Genomic DNA, 20,021 nt, shown 5'->3' on the forward strand with positions numbered 1-20,021 from the left:
GAGGGAGTGAAGAGAGAGACACTGACTGGTGCTGGGGGGGAGAAGGAGAGAGACACCGACTTACGCTAGGGGAGGGGGGGAGACACCGACCGACGTTGGGGTCCCTTAAAAATTTCCTCGGCCAAAAAGGGGTCACGAGTGGAGAAAGTTTAAGAAGGCTGCTCTATAGGATTTAAAGCTGAACTCTGGGCAAACCGCAAAATACACAGATGAAATACGTATTTGGAAGCAGTTTTGCACGTCAAACTATTTGTAATTTATTTATTTTCAGTCCATTTCTGAAATTTACACAGCTCTGCCACACACTACAGCCCTATCTGGCACGGCAGGAGACCTGATTTTTCCCTGCTGCAGTTAAAGTAACACTTACAGGTCTCATCCCTTCCCCAACATGTGACTGGACAGTAAGGCCGGGTTCACATTTGTGTGATGCAGTCATAGACTCATGTTAACGTGCATTGCATTAATCTAGCCCATTCACTCTAAATGGACTGCCAATGAGCGTATGTGACGCCTTTCGAGTACACAGACAACTTTCATGTATCGCAACATGCTGCAGTGCAGGTGTGTTGGGGGGGTTATTCATTTTACGTTATCACAGAGCAATCATGTAAACAAGCAGCAGACTGAGGAGCTCATCTCTTGGTTACTCTGCTCTCTTCTCCTATCACCATGCTCCTTGTTAGCACATGAGAACTGTAGCTAGAACTGCAGATGATTGGCTTCTTCCGCTGCTCGTTCTCCTAGTCCAAGCTCTTATCAGAGCTTGGACTAGGAGAACGAGCAGCGGAAGAAGCCAATGCTCATCAGTGCTTGGACTGGGAGAACGAGCAGCGGAAGAAGACAATCATCTGTGCTACAGTTCTCATGTGCTAACAAGCAGCATGGTGATGCTCCTTGCAAGAGGTTGATACCAAGTTAAATTCAGGCACCTACACTGCTTGAATATATTCAAATACATGTAAAGATGAATTAATGAACAGAGAGCTAGATGTGCCTTTTATATCTGTCTGGATTTCAGCTTTAAAAGGGTGAATGTATTTATAAGAAAAGCTGATGTCAGTCATTTTGCATCCAAATCAAGTTCTTAAACCTCCCCTGTAAATCCAGGACTGCCATTTGTCACCACAGTACACACTCAACAGTCCAGGATGAAGGCAGAACAGAAAATATTAAAGTAGTTTGCCTTCTTTCTTCTGTAGGAAATGAACCTAGTGAGCAGAGAGAAATGACCATCCGAGGACTGTTTGCCTATGTTTCATAAGCAGGACTTCAAAGACTTTCAACAGGAGACATAGGTATCAGTAGGTAACATATGAGCAGACAGTCCACAGAAATTGGAAGCTTTTTTACAAACCTTGATAACAGGAACACGAGGCTTGAATCTTGAGGAGAGCTGAGTCAGGACTTCTCCAAGAAGTTGCTGGTGTTTCAAGATCTTTCTCATTTTCATAATTCTTACAATGGCGGCCTAAATCACCACAAAACATACAACTAAATGTTAGAGCTTTCAATGACCGTTTCAAAATAAACCACAAATGACAGAAATTTGAAGACAATGAAAAGGGGAACTTACAAGATTTCCCTTTTAATAAAAAAATAAGAAGATGATCATATGTCGTGTTCAGTAAGAATCCCCCAACTTTGGGCCACAGCTGCAGTCACAGAATGGGGATTGATCTATCAATATGCTATTTCATCGACAAACTATACCAACACTAGGGCGATTCTTTCAGTCTTACACTTCAATCAAACACTGCCCTAAAGGCAAAGTCTCTTTCTACTACAGACTTTCTGCTAAAAAAAAATATTTAATTGTGCACGATCATAGACATCAAGTGAATTTGTGAAGTTAAACCCAACCCTACTCATGCCCTAAACAAGGAGGAAACATGGCAGATGCTCATCGCTGCTTATGGACATGGCTTGTCATTCATATTCTTCAGAAGCAGCGTGGATACTACAAATTACTCATCTCTTTCTGACACCCATGGGGACAACGTTTGGATACTTAAATGTCTAAAAGCTTGAAACAACCTACTGTATTGGAAATGAGCACAAAGCCAATTACCAAATTAGACAATAGCTTAAAAGAACAAATGTAGCTGGAAGACTTCCCTTTGCCAGACGCTGTGATCATAGGCCAGAATGTGGAGCAGGTCCTGCTCTGATCGCTGATGTCTAATTGGTGAAGTATCTCAACTAAGGCCCAACATACATTTTTAGTACTGCCATGGGGGGGCTAATGGCCTCCAGTCTCCCAGCACAGTCCTCCCGCAAGCTCCACTCTAGGCAAGGTTTGGTTCATGACGGCTTTAACATTTTTACAAGGTAATCAGAAGATTGACTGGATACCCCCTTCCCCATAGAATCAATTCTTCTGTTTAATTATCATCCCTTTCTTACCATCCCTAACCAAGTCTGGGGAAACAGTGGGAACACAAAACCAGTATTGGGAAAGTGAATTAAATGATACCTTATATTTTGGAGAGGTTAATCAACAACATAATCTCACCACAAGGAACCCATGAAAACGCACCATTTCACAGATCATAAAACATCATCAGAATTGATTCATTTGCTGAATGTGAAAAAGACCCCGTCACCAATCAAAAGATTTGTATGGAAAATTGGGGTGAAAGCAGTCATTCCCCGACTCAAGTGTCATGTTTTTTACCCAACACTAAAGTTAAGACGATCTCACAGGTCTTTTGCTTGAAATAGGTCCTGTAATTATGGTATTCATTTAAAATTAAAACTTGTGGTGGAACCACGAGATCGTACACTTTTGCTTATGTATTAATACAATACAGGCTTTACATAGCGCCAACAGTTTGTGGTTTCCCCAAAAAAAAAATATTTTTTTTTACATCTACATGCAAATACTGTCTCTTCATGATGGTCCTGCAAAAGGAAGACTGAGATAAAACCTTCAGGGCTCTCAATATTGCATCCACCAAAATAAAACCCGTGCTGTCTATCCAAAATTGGCTGCCATTGGGTAACACAGCTGTGGTCACACAGCTCTTCTTTCATTTTTACAGGACAAATGTCTCTGACACAAGTTGTCATTTTAAGCCTTAATTCCACTCCCCCTTCTCCATCTCTACTTCCAGCAATACCTCACTGAAGAACTGCTCGGAACCGCATAGCCTTTCTTCTGGAAAGCATCCTTACTACATTGCTTGAAAGGCTGTGTAGCTCCGGATGGGGCTGCAGAGTGAAGGGCTGCACTCTTTATTAAACACTATAGATTAAACCAGTTCCAGAAGGTAAACAAATTACAGGTGGTACACCACTGCTCTTTTCACCAAGGTTAGCGGTATTTAACAGGTAGCCCATTCTGAGCAATATACAGGGGAATATCCTGGACAAGGAAGTCAGGGTATTACCTGGATGAGAAGTTTTCGATCTTCTTCTATGTTTTTGTGCGTCGTCTCTTGTTCCTGTTTCTGCTCAGTTTTCATGGGCACATTGATGTTAACTCTAAGCTTCTTACTGCCAAGGCAAAGACATAAAAACATTGAAATATGCCACTATCTAATGCCAAGATAGAAAAAACAGGTTCCATTTTAGTTTTAAAAATACAAACCTCAATTTTACCGATGAAAACCCATAACCCTCAACATTTCCGGACGTGTGTCCCTCTCCTATTCTGCTCATACCTCACCCCAAGATCAGTTTTTGTGTTACATCCTACATCCTTAAAAGCAAGTCAGCAATGGAAGGTTCCACATTTTGGCCCCCAAAGGACCCACTTACAATACAGGTATTCTCTACCAATCCTATCAGCAGAAAAATACAGCATATACAGAAATGTTCCAGTAAGACACAAACCCCGTCGGGAATTTACATGTACATACTTTTTATAGCCCAAATACAGCTTTATTAAGATATCCAGCCTCAACTCCACTTCATCCACATTTGCATTTTCATCTTCTAATACCTGCAGTAAAGAAAGAAAAGAAAATGATGTTATTCAGTAATATCTGAATTATAATATATTTCGAAGTTCAGAAGCAATCTGCTAATTCTAACATACTATCATAAAAATGTTTAGAGGCATTTAAGACTTTAGTTTTCAAGGAGGGGATTAAAAAAAACTTTTTTTAGTTTGGATCATGAACCTCTGTCAGGTGTTTACCCTTCTCCATTGCAGAGATTTCCCCCACTTCCTGCCCAGTGAAGGGATTCAGGGAAAACCACTCAAATGGGTACAGATGGACAGAAGTGACGGAAGTTTCACCCACCCCAAACTAAATCAAAGTGGTTTTAATGCTGTCTGTAGAAGATTTAACTTTCACTTGCTTTGATTGCAGATTCACTTTAGGACACAGGGGCCATCCTTGAACATAACAGGTTTCAGTAAAATATTCGGCATAGAAATGAATAAGAGAACATACATCTCAATTAATAATCTATCTAAATTGATGTCATTTAAAGCTGAACCCCCAGTCACACCATTTCATGCAGTTATATATTCATTAAAAGTAATTCAATGCATTTTTAAATGTAGCTAGTTTAAGTACCTGACTGACACAGCATCAGTCTCTTCCCTGTAATCCCTGTAGAGAGCAGAGGTATAAGCTCATCAGTCTGCTGCATCTCCTTTAACCACTTCAAGACCAGGTGTTTAGACCCCCTTCCTGGCCAGGCCATTTTTCAGTGTTCAGCGCTGCGATACTTTGACTGACGTTTATTCCGTCATGCAACGCTGTACTGAAATGAATTTTATACCATTTTTTGGGGACAGATAGGGCGTTATATCAGACAGCTGTCTGGCTAGGCTGTATAGATATCAGGACTGGATGGCCAAAATGCAAAGCTTTCCATTTCTTTCAGAGATCTTTATTTTCAACTGTGTATTTTACCCGTTTGCCTGGCATTCAGCTTTAACATTGAACATTCCTTTTTTTATCAGAATAAAAACAAACTAGGTGCTAAAACACTCACCAATAACTTTGATTTCAGCAAAATTTGTAGAACTTGTACCAGGATGTCCTGAAACAGAAACATGTACACACCTTTAAAAAGTGGTCTCTGAGATTTGTTGGTGCTGTGTCCAATGTTATATTATCTGGACAGTTGTCCTAGAAATATATGACATTAATGTTTCCTTGCATTTCTTCCTCCATGTTTCCAGCACCAACACATTTTAAAGCCAAACAGAAGAAGTAAGCAATACACAAATACTCTGAGCAACGTCTTCCTACTAATACACGATCACAATCTACTCGCACCCACTAGACATGTTGGATTCAGCGCTCTCTCTTCCCACATGTAACCTGCTCACAGTTGTCAGAAGTTGAAAAACTCCACACATACGCATTTTAGAAGATGAAGGCCGCTGTATTGGTTCCCATGGCAGCAACATCAGCAGCGTGCACAAGCTTTTTTTGTTTGTTACCACGATAAAATGATACACATACAAAGGAAACCTAATCTGATCGGCTCATTCATACGGCTTTAAGACTCCTCTAAGAGTGCCACCTATGCAACAGATTTTCTTTCTGCCTATGCAAAGTGCTGGGAGATCCCATCAAAGAAGAGCACGTACACAACATGTATGTTTGCAAAGCTTCTTGTTCAACTGGAAACAGCTTGTAACTGCGATAGGAGTAAAGCTGGCCATACACAAAGCAAATATTCACTCCAACGGTGGCCCTGTAAGCAGTCACCTGCCTGACATTTTTTAATATGAAAATCAAAGGGGCCAGGCAGAAAACATTTGGCTGAACAGTGGCAGGAGCTAATCATCTGCAGTCACTGTTGGGGTATTTTGACAGCGACACCAGCCGCTGTCAGAATGCAATAGCCTAGCAGGGGCTGCTGGAGGAATCCGTTAAGATTTTTTTTCCAGCCATTGTCAATATAATTTGATGAATGTGTGCTATTCTCAGAGCCATATTGCAAATTGCTAACATACCACAGCCAAGCTAGTAATTGAGAGATCTATAGATAGATACACACACACACACTTGGTGGACCTATGTTGTAATTACAACAAATATAACATAAGAATGATCTATATATTGTGCTCAAACTACACAAGAATACATGTGGAATATATCATACCATTTTTATCTGCGTACTATCTGTCAATTGCTGTACGGTGTATGCATCTTCTGTGTTGTACTGGAGCAGGATTGCCATCTGGAATGTGGATGCCTAATAGAAAGAAAAATATCAGATAATGTAAATTACAACAATGTATTTATGCATTTATAGAACAGCACTGCTTCTGCAAAGCCTTAACACTAAACTATTCACATTGGTCCCCGGACCCAGCAATAGCTTAACTTTGTGTTGCCAATACACACTCCTTAGCATCAATTTTAGCAAAGGTCAGTTAATCTACTTTTCAGTTCTTGGACTGTGGGAAAAATTGTTGCATCTAGATGGAACTCAAACAAGGGTACAGTATCAAAGGAGCATAAATGGCATAAGGAGCGTAACTAGCACAATGTTAAGAAAATCTTTAATTCTATCCTGAAATTGTAAGTATGATGCAGATCATATGCACACCTAATGCTGTTATCAATGCCTATAGTTCTGGTGCTTAAAGGAGAACTATGGGGTCAGTGTTTTTCCCCATAGTTCTCCTTGGGGTAACGGGAGGACACAAACTAGCGTCCTCCTGTTACCCTAAGCTCAGTATACCGCGAGCTACAGCTCGCGGTATACTGAGACGCCGCACCTGGAGCGGATCCCGACTTAGATGACGGGATCCGCCCAGCTGCGTGACAGCTGGCTCTGCCTATCTAGAGGCAGAGCCAGCTGTACCCGCCCCCTCCCCCGTCCGTTCCGCCAGTCAGCGCTGGCAGATCGGAGCGGGGAGAGGGGGAATCCAGCCCCTCCCCCTGTAACGGCAGAGAGCCGTGACAGGATCGAGAGGTGAGAGAACCCGGTATGTGTTCCCTCACCTCCCAATCTACTGAGCCGACCTGTGACAGTCTCATTGTCACAGGTTGGCTTAGAACTATGAGGTGAGTGGAAATCACTCATGCCATAGTTCTCCTTTAATATAAGCCGAATACCACTTCCCAAAATGTCCACAATTTGACCTGAAAAGCTGCAAGTGATATCAGCAGATGGTTGTGCAGTAACAGCAAGCAGAACTCATATCACACACCGACATTAGAAAAGTGTTTGGTGATTCAACATTGCTAAAAGTCCTAACTTGGATTTTCAGACCCATCCCACACTCCAGTTCACACAGCCGTGTCCTCTCTGCCACTAAGCCCACCTTCCCCCCTATCTCCTGGCATAAAGACTTCTTGTTTCTACTCTTCTCAGAAATTCCCTTCTTCGTTATGCCATTAAAGCACTCGGCCTCTAAACCAGGGGTAGACAACCTCCGTACTCTGTGGTGAAACTACAAATCCCAAGAGGCAATGCAATACTCCGACAGCCATAGCTATGACTCCCTGAAGCATGATAGGATTTGTTGTTTCACCACAGCTGGAGGGTCGAGATTGCCTACCCCTGCTGTAAACATTTAAATTCAACTAATAAGTCACCTCTTGGCAAGCGTACATTAGCAACCAATCATTTCTCACTATGCATAGATAAAGCACTGGTTCAGCTATTGAAATGACAAGGCACAAACTAGGAGTGGATATACTGGTTCTGTCACCCCTTGTATCTTAATGTTTGAACACAAATGTGCTTGGTCGGGGCTCTAAACGGTATTGTCTACATTTTCCTATTTCAAAGGTAATCACATTGCTTTGTTATTCAAATGATCTACCACACAATATTATTACAAATGCCTGGTCTGCAACTCATTTCACCTCTCCAGGAGATCAATTACATTCTGAGAAGATTAGCCATCCCTTTAGTCCCAACCAATGCATGGCAATCATCCATTTACAATGTTGTGAAGTAATATCCTTCACAGCTCCTAACAATATTACCAACCTGCAAAGTATATCTGTTTTTAAAGCAATTCGTAACAAGTTCTCCTTTGGACAATTGATATAACCAAGTTAGTTTTCTTCCACTGTGGCGGCTGGCATAAAAAGCTGTAAATCTCTGATAACTGCGCTCCAACTGCAAGAAATTTAAAAAACATTACATTCAGTAGGGGGAAAAAAAACAATGGCTTGACAAAATTTATAAGGCAAGTGATAAGAAGTTAAAGAATGCCACTGCAGCTTAACATACTGTGATCAGCAGTTTAAAGACCAATTTCCCTTTAAGCAAACCATAAAATCCTTTTCTCTGAGTCCATTGAAGGACACGGCTCTGAAGAATTCTGAGATGCAGGGTTATGCTGCTGCCTCCAGGAGAAATGGACACTAGGGAAAAAAGTTAAAAGCCTGCCACTTCACAATCACAACCCCTCCCACCTGCCAGTTGTAGCAAGCAGTATGAAAATAAATGAGGAGGGAGCTGTGTCGCTCAATGGATGCCGAGAAAATGATTACATGGTAAGATCACAATGCTATTTTCTCCTTCGTCCATTGAGGGACACGGCTCTGAAGAATTCTGAGACATTGGGACGTCCAAAAGCAGTCTAAACAGAGAGGTGGGCACCAGAACAACTAGAAAAAAACAGCTTAAAAGAAAAAGAGCTGTCAAACAAATACTCAGTCGCCCAAGGAACTTTTCCACCAAAACTAGCATCAGAGGCGGCAGAAATATCAACTTTATAAAACTATGCAAAAGTGTGAACAGAAGACCAAGTTGCAGCCTTACAAATATGAGCAACTGAAGCCCAATTATGAAAGGCCCAAGAATCGCTAATGGCTGTAGTAGGACGAGTAGAAATAGGAAAGGGAGGTACCTTATCCCACAACTCGTAAGCTTGAATTACAACCGGACAAATCCACTAAGAAACCTTTCTAGGACCTTCTGGTAGGACAAACAAAGAATCCGTACAGCTAAAGGAAGCTGTGACTGAAAGAAGCTCTGACAGCCTGCACAACAATAAAGCAATGAAGAGAAATTTCCTTAGGATGAACAGGAGGCAAGACAATGCAAAGCAAAGATCTTCATTTAAATGAAAGGCTGAAACCACCTTAGGTAAAAAGGAAACCTTGTTCGGTCTTAAAACAACCTTGTCCTTCTGAAGAACCAAATGGTGTTCTCTACAAATCAAGACAACTCGGAAACCCTTCTGGCCGAGGAAATGGCCACCAAAAAGGCAACTTCTTTGGACAACGCAGACAAGAAACAGAAATATCTCGAATAAGCTCAAAAGAAGGTATCTTTAGAACAGGTAAAACCAAGTTCACGTCCCACGGAGGAAGAGGAGACCTCTCAGCAAGAACAATACATACAACAATAAAAGTACAAATCAAGGAAAAAGAAGCAAGAGGACGTTGAAAAACGACAGATCGGCAGATATCTGACCCTTTATGGTAGAGCTAAACGTTGATCAACCCCTGATCAATCCAAAAGTCGGGATAAAAGGAGTCCAAAACTCCTCTGTCTTTCAACACATGGCTGATAAAGCAGGGTGAAAGATTGGTCAATCTGGAAGAAGCCACGGATCATCTGCAAACAGATGAACAAAATCGGCATAGCACACCCTATGAGACCAATCTGGAGAGACAAGACAGGAACTGCTTCAAGTTCTATATTGCAAAGCCATTGAGGTAACAGCGTCGGTGGAGGAAAGATATACATGAAGGTTTACAGATCCCACAGAGCTACCAAGGCATCCACCGCATCCGATGTTGGATCCTTCACTCAGGATACAAATCTGTCCACTTTCCTGTTGCGAAGAGAAGCTAAAATATCCACATTTGGTGCCCCCCAGTGCTGTTGTTGAAACACTTCTGGATGGAGATCACTCGTGACTGAATGTTGTAGACCATGCAGAAAAATTGATATTTTGTGGTATACATGTCCTAAAATGACTGCATAGTGCCGAGTGCCAAAATGCTATTCTCTCCAGTGTCAATCATAAAAATAAAATACACCCAAAATCTGGAAAATTACTCATTTCTTTACACGTCCATGTCTGTCAGACATTACATAATTAAATAAGTAATCTCCCAAAAGTGCGGTAACACGTCTTTACCAAAAGCTTAAAGAAAAAAAAAATAAACCCGCAGCTCTCAAAAAACAGTCTCTGTATAGGAAATTAGAAAAATGAGCAAATGCTTATTATGAAGGCAAACAAAATTTGTATCATACCTCAGAGGGTAATGCAAAGGTGCAGAATTGCTGAAAAGGCCATGATCCAGAACTGAGGACTTGTATGCTGAAATCCACTGTGAAGAAAAAAAAACAAAAAAAACAGATTAAAATACCTGCTACATATGAAACAAGATAATGCCCATACGGCAGTGCCTGCCTGCCTGCCCGCCCCCCCCAAACACTCACTAACCAAAGGGAAGAGAAACATTGGCAAAAAAATAAAAAAATCTATAGTATATCAAGGATCCAGAGCCAACACATTTTTCATGTTAAAGGGAACATTACAAGAACCTAAAGCTTAAGTACATCAGTATATGACAAAATACTGAGGCCAGAACATCAAAGTATCAAAAATGATCCTATTAACCTCCTGAAAGTGAAACTGAAAGTCTACAAATGTGGTTCTCCTCTAGCTGGGAGTTTAGTGCTTAGGGTGACCATACTTGTAGCAGGACAAACTCTCCTTGTACTCAAGGAAAAAAACAAAAAACAGAACAACTTCTATTGAGACAAAGCAACATCATATGCACCCTGGCCCACAGGCATGGCATGTAGGTAGATAGTTTGTTATAAAAATTAGATACATTACCATAATATATTACATAAAAAAAATATTTATTAAAAAGTATAGACCTTGGGTCTAAGACTCCCATTCACATATGGCATTTGTGGTTTCTGCACGGTTTATAGCACGGAAAACCGCTTGGCGCGAAAACGCGCAAAATTTGACATGCTCGCGAATCCGGCCCCAAAAAAGTGTGCTGATTTTTTTGCAGGACACGCGGTTTCGTACCGCGCGGACGCCGACCTAATGTGAACAATGGACATTGGAATGCAACTGTTTTTTTTTCTCTAGCGGGTTTCCACATGTAAAAAGACACGCAGAAAACTTCTAATGTGTGAATGGAGCCTAAGAGTGAGAGACATGCAGTCTATAAATTACTGCACCAATGACCTAGAACATGCTGAGCCAGAAGTGGGAAAGTGGCCACATAGAAGGAATGTAGATGGATGAAAGTAGTCACTCGCACTCCATGATATTAAAGTCAATGCTGTTTATTGACTGAGATAACACACATCTTAGCGACACTCTCTGTTTGCCTGAGGACGGGACCGCATGGTCTCGAATCGTCGCTAAGAAGATGTGTGTTCTCAGTCAATAAACAGCATTGACTTTAATATCATGGAGTGCGAGTGACTACTTTCATCTATCTATATTTCACGGAGGCATCCGTTGTCACTACTGCACCCACCCAGTTGGATTTGGGTTTTTGCCCGGTCAGGAGTGCGATGGTACAGGAGGATTAAGTTACATAGAAGGAATGTGTCTGATTTGTTCCCATATGTATGACTGTTAGAGGCATGGGAACGACATCAACAAAAATGATTGGAATTTAGTGTTTTTCTGAAACTGCATTTGGATTTATATTATGAGATATGCATGCAAACAGTGACCAGCTGGGTTCTTCTCCCACCAGCAAGAAAACTTCAACATGCTACTATAATTGAAATTAATATAACTCGGACCAAGATATGAACAGCAAGTCTTCCATCCACAGTGATGCTAAGCACTCAGGTTAACCATATTCCCTGTGTATTTGCTTGTTAAGTTGGAACTCCAGCAATATCTTTTTCCCTCTAGGCTTGGATAGACTGGGGAAATGTTAGAGCCTTTCATAGCTGTCTGCATGCACCCTCACCGTTTGCCCTGGTGGCTATTGTCAAGGCGGAAGACAAACAATTGTCACCTAAACAGGAGAAGAGGAGGGGTTATCTACCAATAAGTACACTTGTTTCCAGTGACAACTGTCAAGGGTGGGATTTCCACTGTCCTTACAACAGGAAGTAAGATACCCGGGAAAGTATCTGATAGTTTCTAACCCTTACCCACTTTATTCAAGGCAACAGCTTGGTCCTGGCCTCTGTACTCCGAGCAAGTCATGTGGCATTACTACACTCCCGATCCGGATGTAAACTCAACAACTAAGCGTGTTTACATTTGCTTAGACAGTGCACGGTTTCAGGTCCTGGGTGTGCTGGACCCTGGCGGTCAAAGACATGCCAGCAGGGGCCCACCATTACGGCTGAGACTGGCAGCTGTTTATATAGCAGCAGTGGGACACAATTGCCTCTATCCTAGTACTATTATAAAACAGCAGCTGGGACTTCGGCGGTTAAGAGCGCTGGAAAGCAACATCAAGCTCAAATGCAAAACTGTGCTTTAACTAAATACACCAATCATCAACTAAATACAGCAGCCATAATGTTCTAGTATGAGGAACTCACAGTCAAGAGGTTCAGAATTTGTCAGGTGCTTTTTAAACTGTTCATTTAAGTCTTTGCTGACACCGATGTCTTGGAACATCCTTTGCAGCTTAGAGGTATATTCAAAACCACAGGCTTGCTGTAAAGATAGAAGTGATAAAGCAGTGCAATTAGCTCTCCGCCCTGTCCTCAAATACCAAAACAGTGTATGTGGATGCATTACATATTTCAATTATGATTCAGTGAAGAGATATATAAAGCAAATACATTTCAATCATGTAAATTAGTTTCATTAAAGCTTGCTGAAACATTCTCAAGCAGTATGACTTTTACAACTAAAAACATTTCAGAGCAAAATGCCAAACTGGATTGGTCAGTAAAATGGCACCGTACTAAGGGGCAGGTTCACACCATTTTATGGATCAGATCTGGTCCGGAAAATGGTGTGAACCTGCCCGCAGTTCCAGTGCGTTCACGACAAAATGAGACATGTATTTTTATGGTCTAGTCTGGAACAGAGGCCAGAAATAGCATAGGGATACATAAGGATGCATTTGGGGTCTGGAAACAAACTGGTCTGGAGATGATCTGGATGTGGTGTGAATGGGCCCTTAAGAGCAAATGCTGTGATGTCACTCCTGTCATTACTACACTCACGATGTAAACACCACAATTATTGACCAGCTTAATAAAAGACACACTCTCATATTATTTACCTTAAGTTTGGATATCATACTGGCTTCTGCATCATCGCTGGCGCTGTTTTGGTGCACTAAACGTTTTGCAAGCATTTTTGCATAGAATTTCTGAAATACATCCTTATCTTCTATGTATTTAAATACCACCATCTGCAGAAGGAAAGCTTTAAAAGTGAATAACAATCCCTTTTATTTGATCAATTATAACAAGGGTAGAAAATAAACACATAAAATCGGCTTCCAAAAGATGCAATAGCTGTTTTTTTCACTAGCATGTATCAGTATTTTTAAGTACAATAGGAAAAAGTAGACTGCCTGATTCAGGCTGAAGAAATTGGCTTAAAGCACACACATATGGGTTGTATGCAAGCAATTTTTAAAACCCGAGTATGTTTTTCATTGAGAACACAGCACTATTTCAACTGTAGTAGTAAAACCTAACTCTGTGCGCAATCAACTTTAAGGTTCATTCAGGTATACATTCCATTGCCTCAAACTCAACCCACCCAACCAGCATGCTTTCTTCTACAATAAACAATCATCTAATTTACACCCCAGCATTAGTAGAGCTCCTGCTGTACTTCAGGCCTGCTTGGATTTAAGCACTACAGGTCTCAGACCCCAGGATTATGCTCATGTCGCTTCCCTATCCTACAGGTTATTCACAAACTGATGCCTGGGGCTGTGTGTTTTGTGAATGGCTTTGGAGAAGAGGGAGGTGAAGACACAACAATAGTGCTGGGGGGGTCAATGAGAGGGCCAGAATTGCAGAGGAAACTCTACTAACCCCTGCAGGTAAAAGAGCAGGTTTACTTAATGCCGAATAAAGCCTGCATGACGGGGGATTGACTCTCAGGCAAAGGAATGCATAACTGAATGAATCCTGCTAAGTGTATTGTGCCTGGAGCTGGGCAATAACTTATAATAGATCTTTTTCATAGAGCAATGATAAAATATGTTTCGATTCTTACAACTTGATTGAGTGTGTCTTCCAATTCTGCCTCTTCTGGATTCTTGGAGCTAGGATTAAAAAGGAATGGATTGTAAGTATGTAAAGTACACACAGGCCAAGAAGAACATGCATACAGTTGCAGATGGAGCAAGGGTGGGAATGTAAACTGTTTATTACAAAGCTAAAAGATGCTTACCTCTTCTTCAGTAGGGAGTCACAATAGCGGGCAAGCAGCTCTGGAGATTTGCTAGAAGACTGGGCCATTTTTGTCACTGCATTGTTATTTATAAATCGGCCACAAGCCTATAGTAAAAAGAGAGACTTGCATGTGGAAAATGTTCTGCATTAATGGGTAAAATAATGATTAGAAAACAAATGTATATATACAAACCTTGTCTAGAGCAGCCACAAAGCCTGCATCATTGTTGAACGCTGACATAACTAGTGCATTATATTTCTTGTGGACATCCAAGACTGTCTGTACATACATTTTGGGATCCTTGGGAATAAAAAAAAAAAATCACCACACTTAGATCATACAATGATAATGCGGTTACCATTAACATGGGTGGTCCTCTAAGCTTGATTAGCTTTAGACCAGGGTTGAAACTACAAGTCCCATGGGGCACTGCAAGACTAACAGTTACAGGCATGTCTCCCAGAGGCATATTGAGATTTGTAGTTAAAGCATAGCTGGAGGGCAGGAGTTGCCCACCTCTGTATAAGACAAATATTTATAACTCACATACTGCAAATTATATATTCTCTGATATTGTGCACTCTGAAATCGACGGGGTGGCCCCTTCTACGGGACACAGAAGCGATCTGGCGACAGGTAAGTCGCCAGAATCGCTTCTGTTGTAAAGCAGACAGTCGGCTTTACAAGTTTAAACAGAGTCCTGGTGACAAAAGCCGCCAGGAGTCTGTTTAAACAGCCCCGATGCTGGCGACGTACACTGTACGTTGTCAGTCACGAAGGGGTTAAGCATTAAAAGATCTATTGAATTGATAAATTGAACCCTTCCAGTTTGAGCTGGCATGCGATACTAAAGCTGTCACGCGCCGGCTCTATAGATTGAGAGCTGATCATAAACCAATGATTGCTCAAGCTCACGGTTTCTCCCTGCAGAGAGCAGTGAGTGTCCCCGCCGGGATTCCCTCCTCCCCTCTCTCGGTTCCTCCAATGCTCATAGGAGGGATAGACAGGGGAGGGGGTGGACACAGCTGGCTCTGGCTCTAGAGAGGCAGAGCCAGCTGTCAATCAGGCAGTGGGGTAGACTCAGACAATATTGTCGGAATCTTTCTCCGCTGCAGTGAGTTTCTGCCCTGTCAGCAAATAGGGGTAGTAGTCCACTATATGCTGAGTTTGGGTCAGAGGAGTACATAAAATTAACTCCTGTGAACCAAAAGAGGACTAAAGCCCCAAAAAAAGGTTTAGCTATAGTTCGCTTTTAATGTGCGTTGCATTAAGGCAGCCCATTTGTGAGAACTGCCAACACACATAAAACCAGACATCTACCATTTTCAATGCATAGCACGCCTGTGATGCACGTGTGTAGGTGTGCTGGCAAGGTGCTTTGGAAAACCATTCAAGATAAATGCCACCCCAACTAATACTATGATGTTCGGCAGTAACACATTTTACTGCACATTACCACAATGTAGGAGTGTGAAGACAGCCTACATGTCAATACAAACTATGAGATAAAGGAAAGCAGTAGCTGCGCAAGTTGCATTTGAGGTTTCGAAGCTCCGTGCACAAGTGCCAGTCCTATTCTTAGAGGTGTAACAAATTGGTGGAAAGGAAAGCTTACATTCTGAGCTGCTTCTCCACATTTTTCTATAGCAGCAAGTCCTTGATTGTGGATATGTGTTTCTAAAAGTTTTTTCAGTTCTCCCAGACCATCCTGTATTCGTGATACAAGATTGTACATTCGCCCCAGATCTGGAAAAAAAAAATGACAATTGACAAACAGTATTTATAGAATGAGCACTAACTGAAATGTTATTTTTTAAAAAGGGGAGTGAACTAAAACGTAGTACTATTCTATGTACAATAACCTTGGAGGGAAACCATAGCAAGTTTATTCAGCGATTACACATTTTGAGGTCTTATAATATTTACCTAAAAGGTAATTTTTCTTTGACTTTCAAATGACTGATTTCATGATTATTTCCCTCAAGTAGCTACTTAAGACCAAGTATTTCAGTCACCATTCCTACTGAATGACTGCTAAGCAAATTATTTCTAAGGAGAGGCTGTATAATAAGCGAGTCTTTAACCCACAAATACAAGATCCTTAATCAAACCAGATTGCTGGGGTTTGGCAGCCCTCCATAAAGTGGGAACACCCTATCACAGGGGTTGCCCAAATCTAAGTATTCTATGTATGATTATTCCACAATGAGCACCAAAAACACATTGCCAGAGTCCAGAAGTGATGTAAAAAGGCACACAAAATGCATTGGCAGTCTTTGGTTTTTTTTGGGAGGGCCAGGCAATCCCCCTTTAAACAGGGCTGTCAAAATGTATACATTCCAGTATAGAAATAAAAACATAAAAATGAAGCTGTGGGAACAGCAATGTGGGAGATGCCACTGGTGAGGCAAAGTCTAAAAGGTCTCTTGAAGTGTGGCCTGTTCATGGTCTGGACACACACGGATGGACACACACACACACAATGGGAAAGTATGTGCGAGGTCCGAAAACAGAGAAACTTTTATTTCGCGGGTTTTTTTTTTTTTTAATTACCAAAGGAGCACCTCAACACAAACTTGGAACAGAAGGAGGAACGGGGGGGAAACCTATTTTTAATTTCTACAATTATGAAATGCTAATATACTGTATGAACTGAAACCAAGGGCTACAAAGTCACCTTCATTCTTGTCTGCATCAAGTAAATTCTGGAACTCTGTATGGAAGATCTCCAGGTGTTTTTCTATGAGGACTTGTTCACATTTCCGCGCTAGCTCATCCTGAGTGCTCTCATGAAGGTATACCTGTACTCTTCTCTGCTCTTCCAAAAGCCGTGCTTCAGCCTAAAAAAAAAAGGAAAGAAATATTATACTATACAATGTTACATAACAAAGTAATTTTCAAAAAGACCAAAAGGTTTGACTAATAGCCCAATTGTTGATCTAAATACCCAAACTGCGGCTAGCTTGAAACAACCATATGCTCGAGTTATAGGAATCTAGGACAGGGATCAATACAGCATTCCTCTGGGTGCTAATAATTTGTGTTTGTCTTTCTTTGGCAGGAAGGGGTGGCATTTTATGCAGGTAGGGCTTTGTATTACTGATCAGATCACAAGTATTATCTTTCCAATATATCCTGCTGTTCCAAGGATTAGGTTTGTTGGCCTAACTTAGGCTAATTATACCCGGTGGGCCAATAATCACTGGACGGTTGTTATATGAAAGTAACCAGAACTCCTCTGGGAGCATCTATGTAACCATTTTCCTTTTTTGTAAAAGGATGATATTGCATCCTAAAAATGCAATGTAAAAACTACTTTATCTACTCAGCATTGTTTATTCCTTATGTAATACTTCATCCCTATTTTTAAATATCATCTTTCATTCCTAATGTTTAATTACACACTTTTTCATTAAAAACTGAGCTTTATTTAAAAAGATGAGCATACAAGTTGAAGGTGCCCAGGATACAAATATACTGCAAATAGTGTAAACATAACCAATTAAAAGCATAATACTTTTCTGATTGCTTATGTGATTTGATCAGTCATATAAAGCCCTGCACATGCTTGTTATCAAGAATAACAAAGAGAAGTAATAGGAAATTGAGTATATGTCGTGTGGTCATTTTCAACTTACGATAAAGAGGGTTTCCAAGTATTGTATAGTATGTTTGTATTTCAGGGTCACATTAACTTCTGCCCTCCACTGAGCCATAGTAGGTGGCAGGGCCTGAATTCAGTTTTCCAATTAGTTTACCAAACAAATAGGGATAACTCTTCAGAGATGGAACTTGGCAATATTGGGTGTTTTACTTAATAGAAAAGAGTATTTTACAACAAATGAAGGGCTCATACATATGAGTGCACCTCGTGCTTGTGTTTCCAAAATTGTTTCAGAAGTGCTACTACTAATCCTTCAAGAGGGAGACCAAAAACAGAGGATCCACTGACAAAAAAAGGATTCTCATCCTTCTCACCAGTAGATGGAGATACCTCCATCTACTGGTGAGAAGGATGTGAATCTTTTTTGTCATATTGAGGCGAATACTTGCAGCTTCACTCACTGGGGAGTTCTTCGCAGACCTTCAGAACATATGCCAGGTGGCCACTATGGACACCTCTATGTCCAGGCTCTGACAGAACACAATTAGCACAACAAATTGCTATTCAGCATTACTGTTTTATGGCCACTCAACATCCAACAAATGTTTACTTTATCCATACATGTTCAGATTGCAACCTTTGGCTTCTTTAACATACTTTAAGCTCTAACAACAAGCAATTGTACTGAAAAAGCAGTTCTTATTTCCTAGCTCTATGCAGCAGTAAGCAGATTTTGCTTGAGATTTAAATTTAACAGATTAGAACAGACAAAGCCACATTGCCAAGAACTGAAGTCACCTTCTTCATGTATTCTGTGACGGGGTTCTGCTGTAAAAACTCTGTGCTCTCTCTTGTGTAGAACCTCTCTGTGTCAGCCAAAAACTGAGATTCAAAAGATTCTTTGTACACGGTCAACGTGGGGCCTTTGGCAAACGCATCATCTTCATTCAAGCCCAGCTCGACTGCAGATAGAAAAAGAACACTGTCAGGCTATGGTTTCAAGAGAGCATTGTTAGGAATCCTCGGGCCCGACGTTCCCATTCTTCAATGACTGTAAATAGGGCGCACATGTCAAATTCAATCTTTCCCTATGTTTGCTCATTCTAAATGAGGTGTGTTCACTTTCAATCACCAGAGGTATGTGTTTAAAAGCTCTGATTACACAAGTCTGGGAATCACTGGTAACCCCAAGTGCTTACATTTTCTTAGTAACAGAACATATTTTGCTAAGATAGGTAGAAATAAGTACCCAAAGTTAACAGAGACTTAGACAATTATTTTAAGGTGAAGAATCACACTGGGCATTCAGCAAATTCTGTTGAGTAAAACTTATTTGGATTGTAAACATTCATGTTCTTGCTTAACCTATTAAATTAATTCTTCTTCGATGCTGAAAACTAACAGCAATCACGCTGTAATTACAGCAATATGGTAAACGTGCAGAAGAAACCTAACTGATCTAGTCAATGACAGGAGCATGCACTTTATGTAAACTGCACACTTCAAATTAATAAGAATCTGACTGACTTAAGGGGGAAAGAGAAAAAAAATCCAACACACAAGATACCCGATTGTTCTTGGGAGAATTCCTATTTAAAGTGACCTTGTCACTAGAGGCTCAAAACAGCAAACAGCAATACCTGCTGAAAGAAGAGACAATACACGCTTAGCTTTTCCATGGCCCATGTCTGCTCCACCTCCGCAAGTATTCAACACTTCTTGGTGTGTTTATTCCTGCTGGCTCCTGTCACTAAAGGATGTACGGGCTAGCAGGAGAAACCACTGCATGTGAAGGTGAATGGGTCCTCAACTTACCCGTCCAATAAAATGAAGGTGGTCGGGGAGCAGTGTTGTGGCAGCGTTTCAAGACACGGACTGTCAGAAAGGCAAGTATATTGCCTCTTCATTCTGCAGGTATTGCTATCTACCATTTGACATTTGTCACCTAAAGTTAACCTTATCACAAATTAAAAAATGTACAGGTAAAAGCATGAGGAGCAAAGGGATATACTATAGAGTCACTTGAGTGACAGCTTAGTCTGTTGGAGCTGCTGACATCACATCCAAGATGGCGGCATCCATCAGCAGTCTCAAGGCTTTTGGATGTCTACATAAGGGAGTCTTTTATAGGTAAATATGAAAAAACATCAAACA

General features: G+C 41.0%; 1 protein-coding gene across 3 annotated transcripts in view; it reads right to left on the reverse strand.

Moving 5' to 3' along the window:
- CUL1 (cullin 1) overlaps nt 1–20,021 on the reverse strand; it is a 78,343-nt gene that overhangs the window by 2,762 nt on the left and 55,560 nt on the right. For all 3 annotated transcript variants that reach the window (XM_018565393.1, XM_018565392.1, XM_018565394.1), the window contains 15 exons: nt 18,666–18,829; nt 16,941–17,103; nt 15,879–16,009; nt 14,456–14,563; nt 14,261–14,367; nt 14,084–14,132; nt 13,131–13,262; nt 12,436–12,553; nt 10,147–10,223; nt 7,921–8,052; nt 6,076–6,168; nt 4,954–5,001; nt 3,864–3,946; nt 3,393–3,498; nt 1,358–1,471 (listed from right to left, as the gene is read on the reverse strand). In XM_018565393.1, coding sequence (XP_018420895.1) covers nt 1,358–1,471; nt 3,393–3,498; nt 3,864–3,946; nt 4,954–5,001; nt 6,076–6,168; nt 7,921–8,052; nt 10,147–10,223; nt 12,436–12,553; nt 13,131–13,262; nt 14,084–14,132; nt 14,261–14,367; nt 14,456–14,563; nt 15,879–16,009; nt 16,941–17,103; nt 18,666–18,829 — 1,625 coding nt within the window. The remainder of the gene's footprint in view (nt 1–1,357; nt 1,472–3,392; nt 3,499–3,863; nt 3,947–4,953; nt 5,002–6,075; nt 6,169–7,920; nt 8,053–10,146; nt 10,224–12,435; nt 12,554–13,130; nt 13,263–14,083; nt 14,133–14,260; nt 14,368–14,455; nt 14,564–15,878; nt 16,010–16,940; nt 17,104–18,665; nt 18,830–20,021) is intronic.

The sequence above is a fragment of the Nanorana parkeri genome, unplaced genomic scaffold, assembly GCF_000935625.1.
Source record: "Nanorana parkeri isolate BGI_ZX_2015 unplaced genomic scaffold, ASM93562v1 scaffold840, whole genome shotgun sequence".
NCBI classification, from domain to species: domain Eukaryota; kingdom Metazoa; phylum Chordata; class Amphibia; order Anura; family Dicroglossidae; genus Nanorana; species Nanorana parkeri.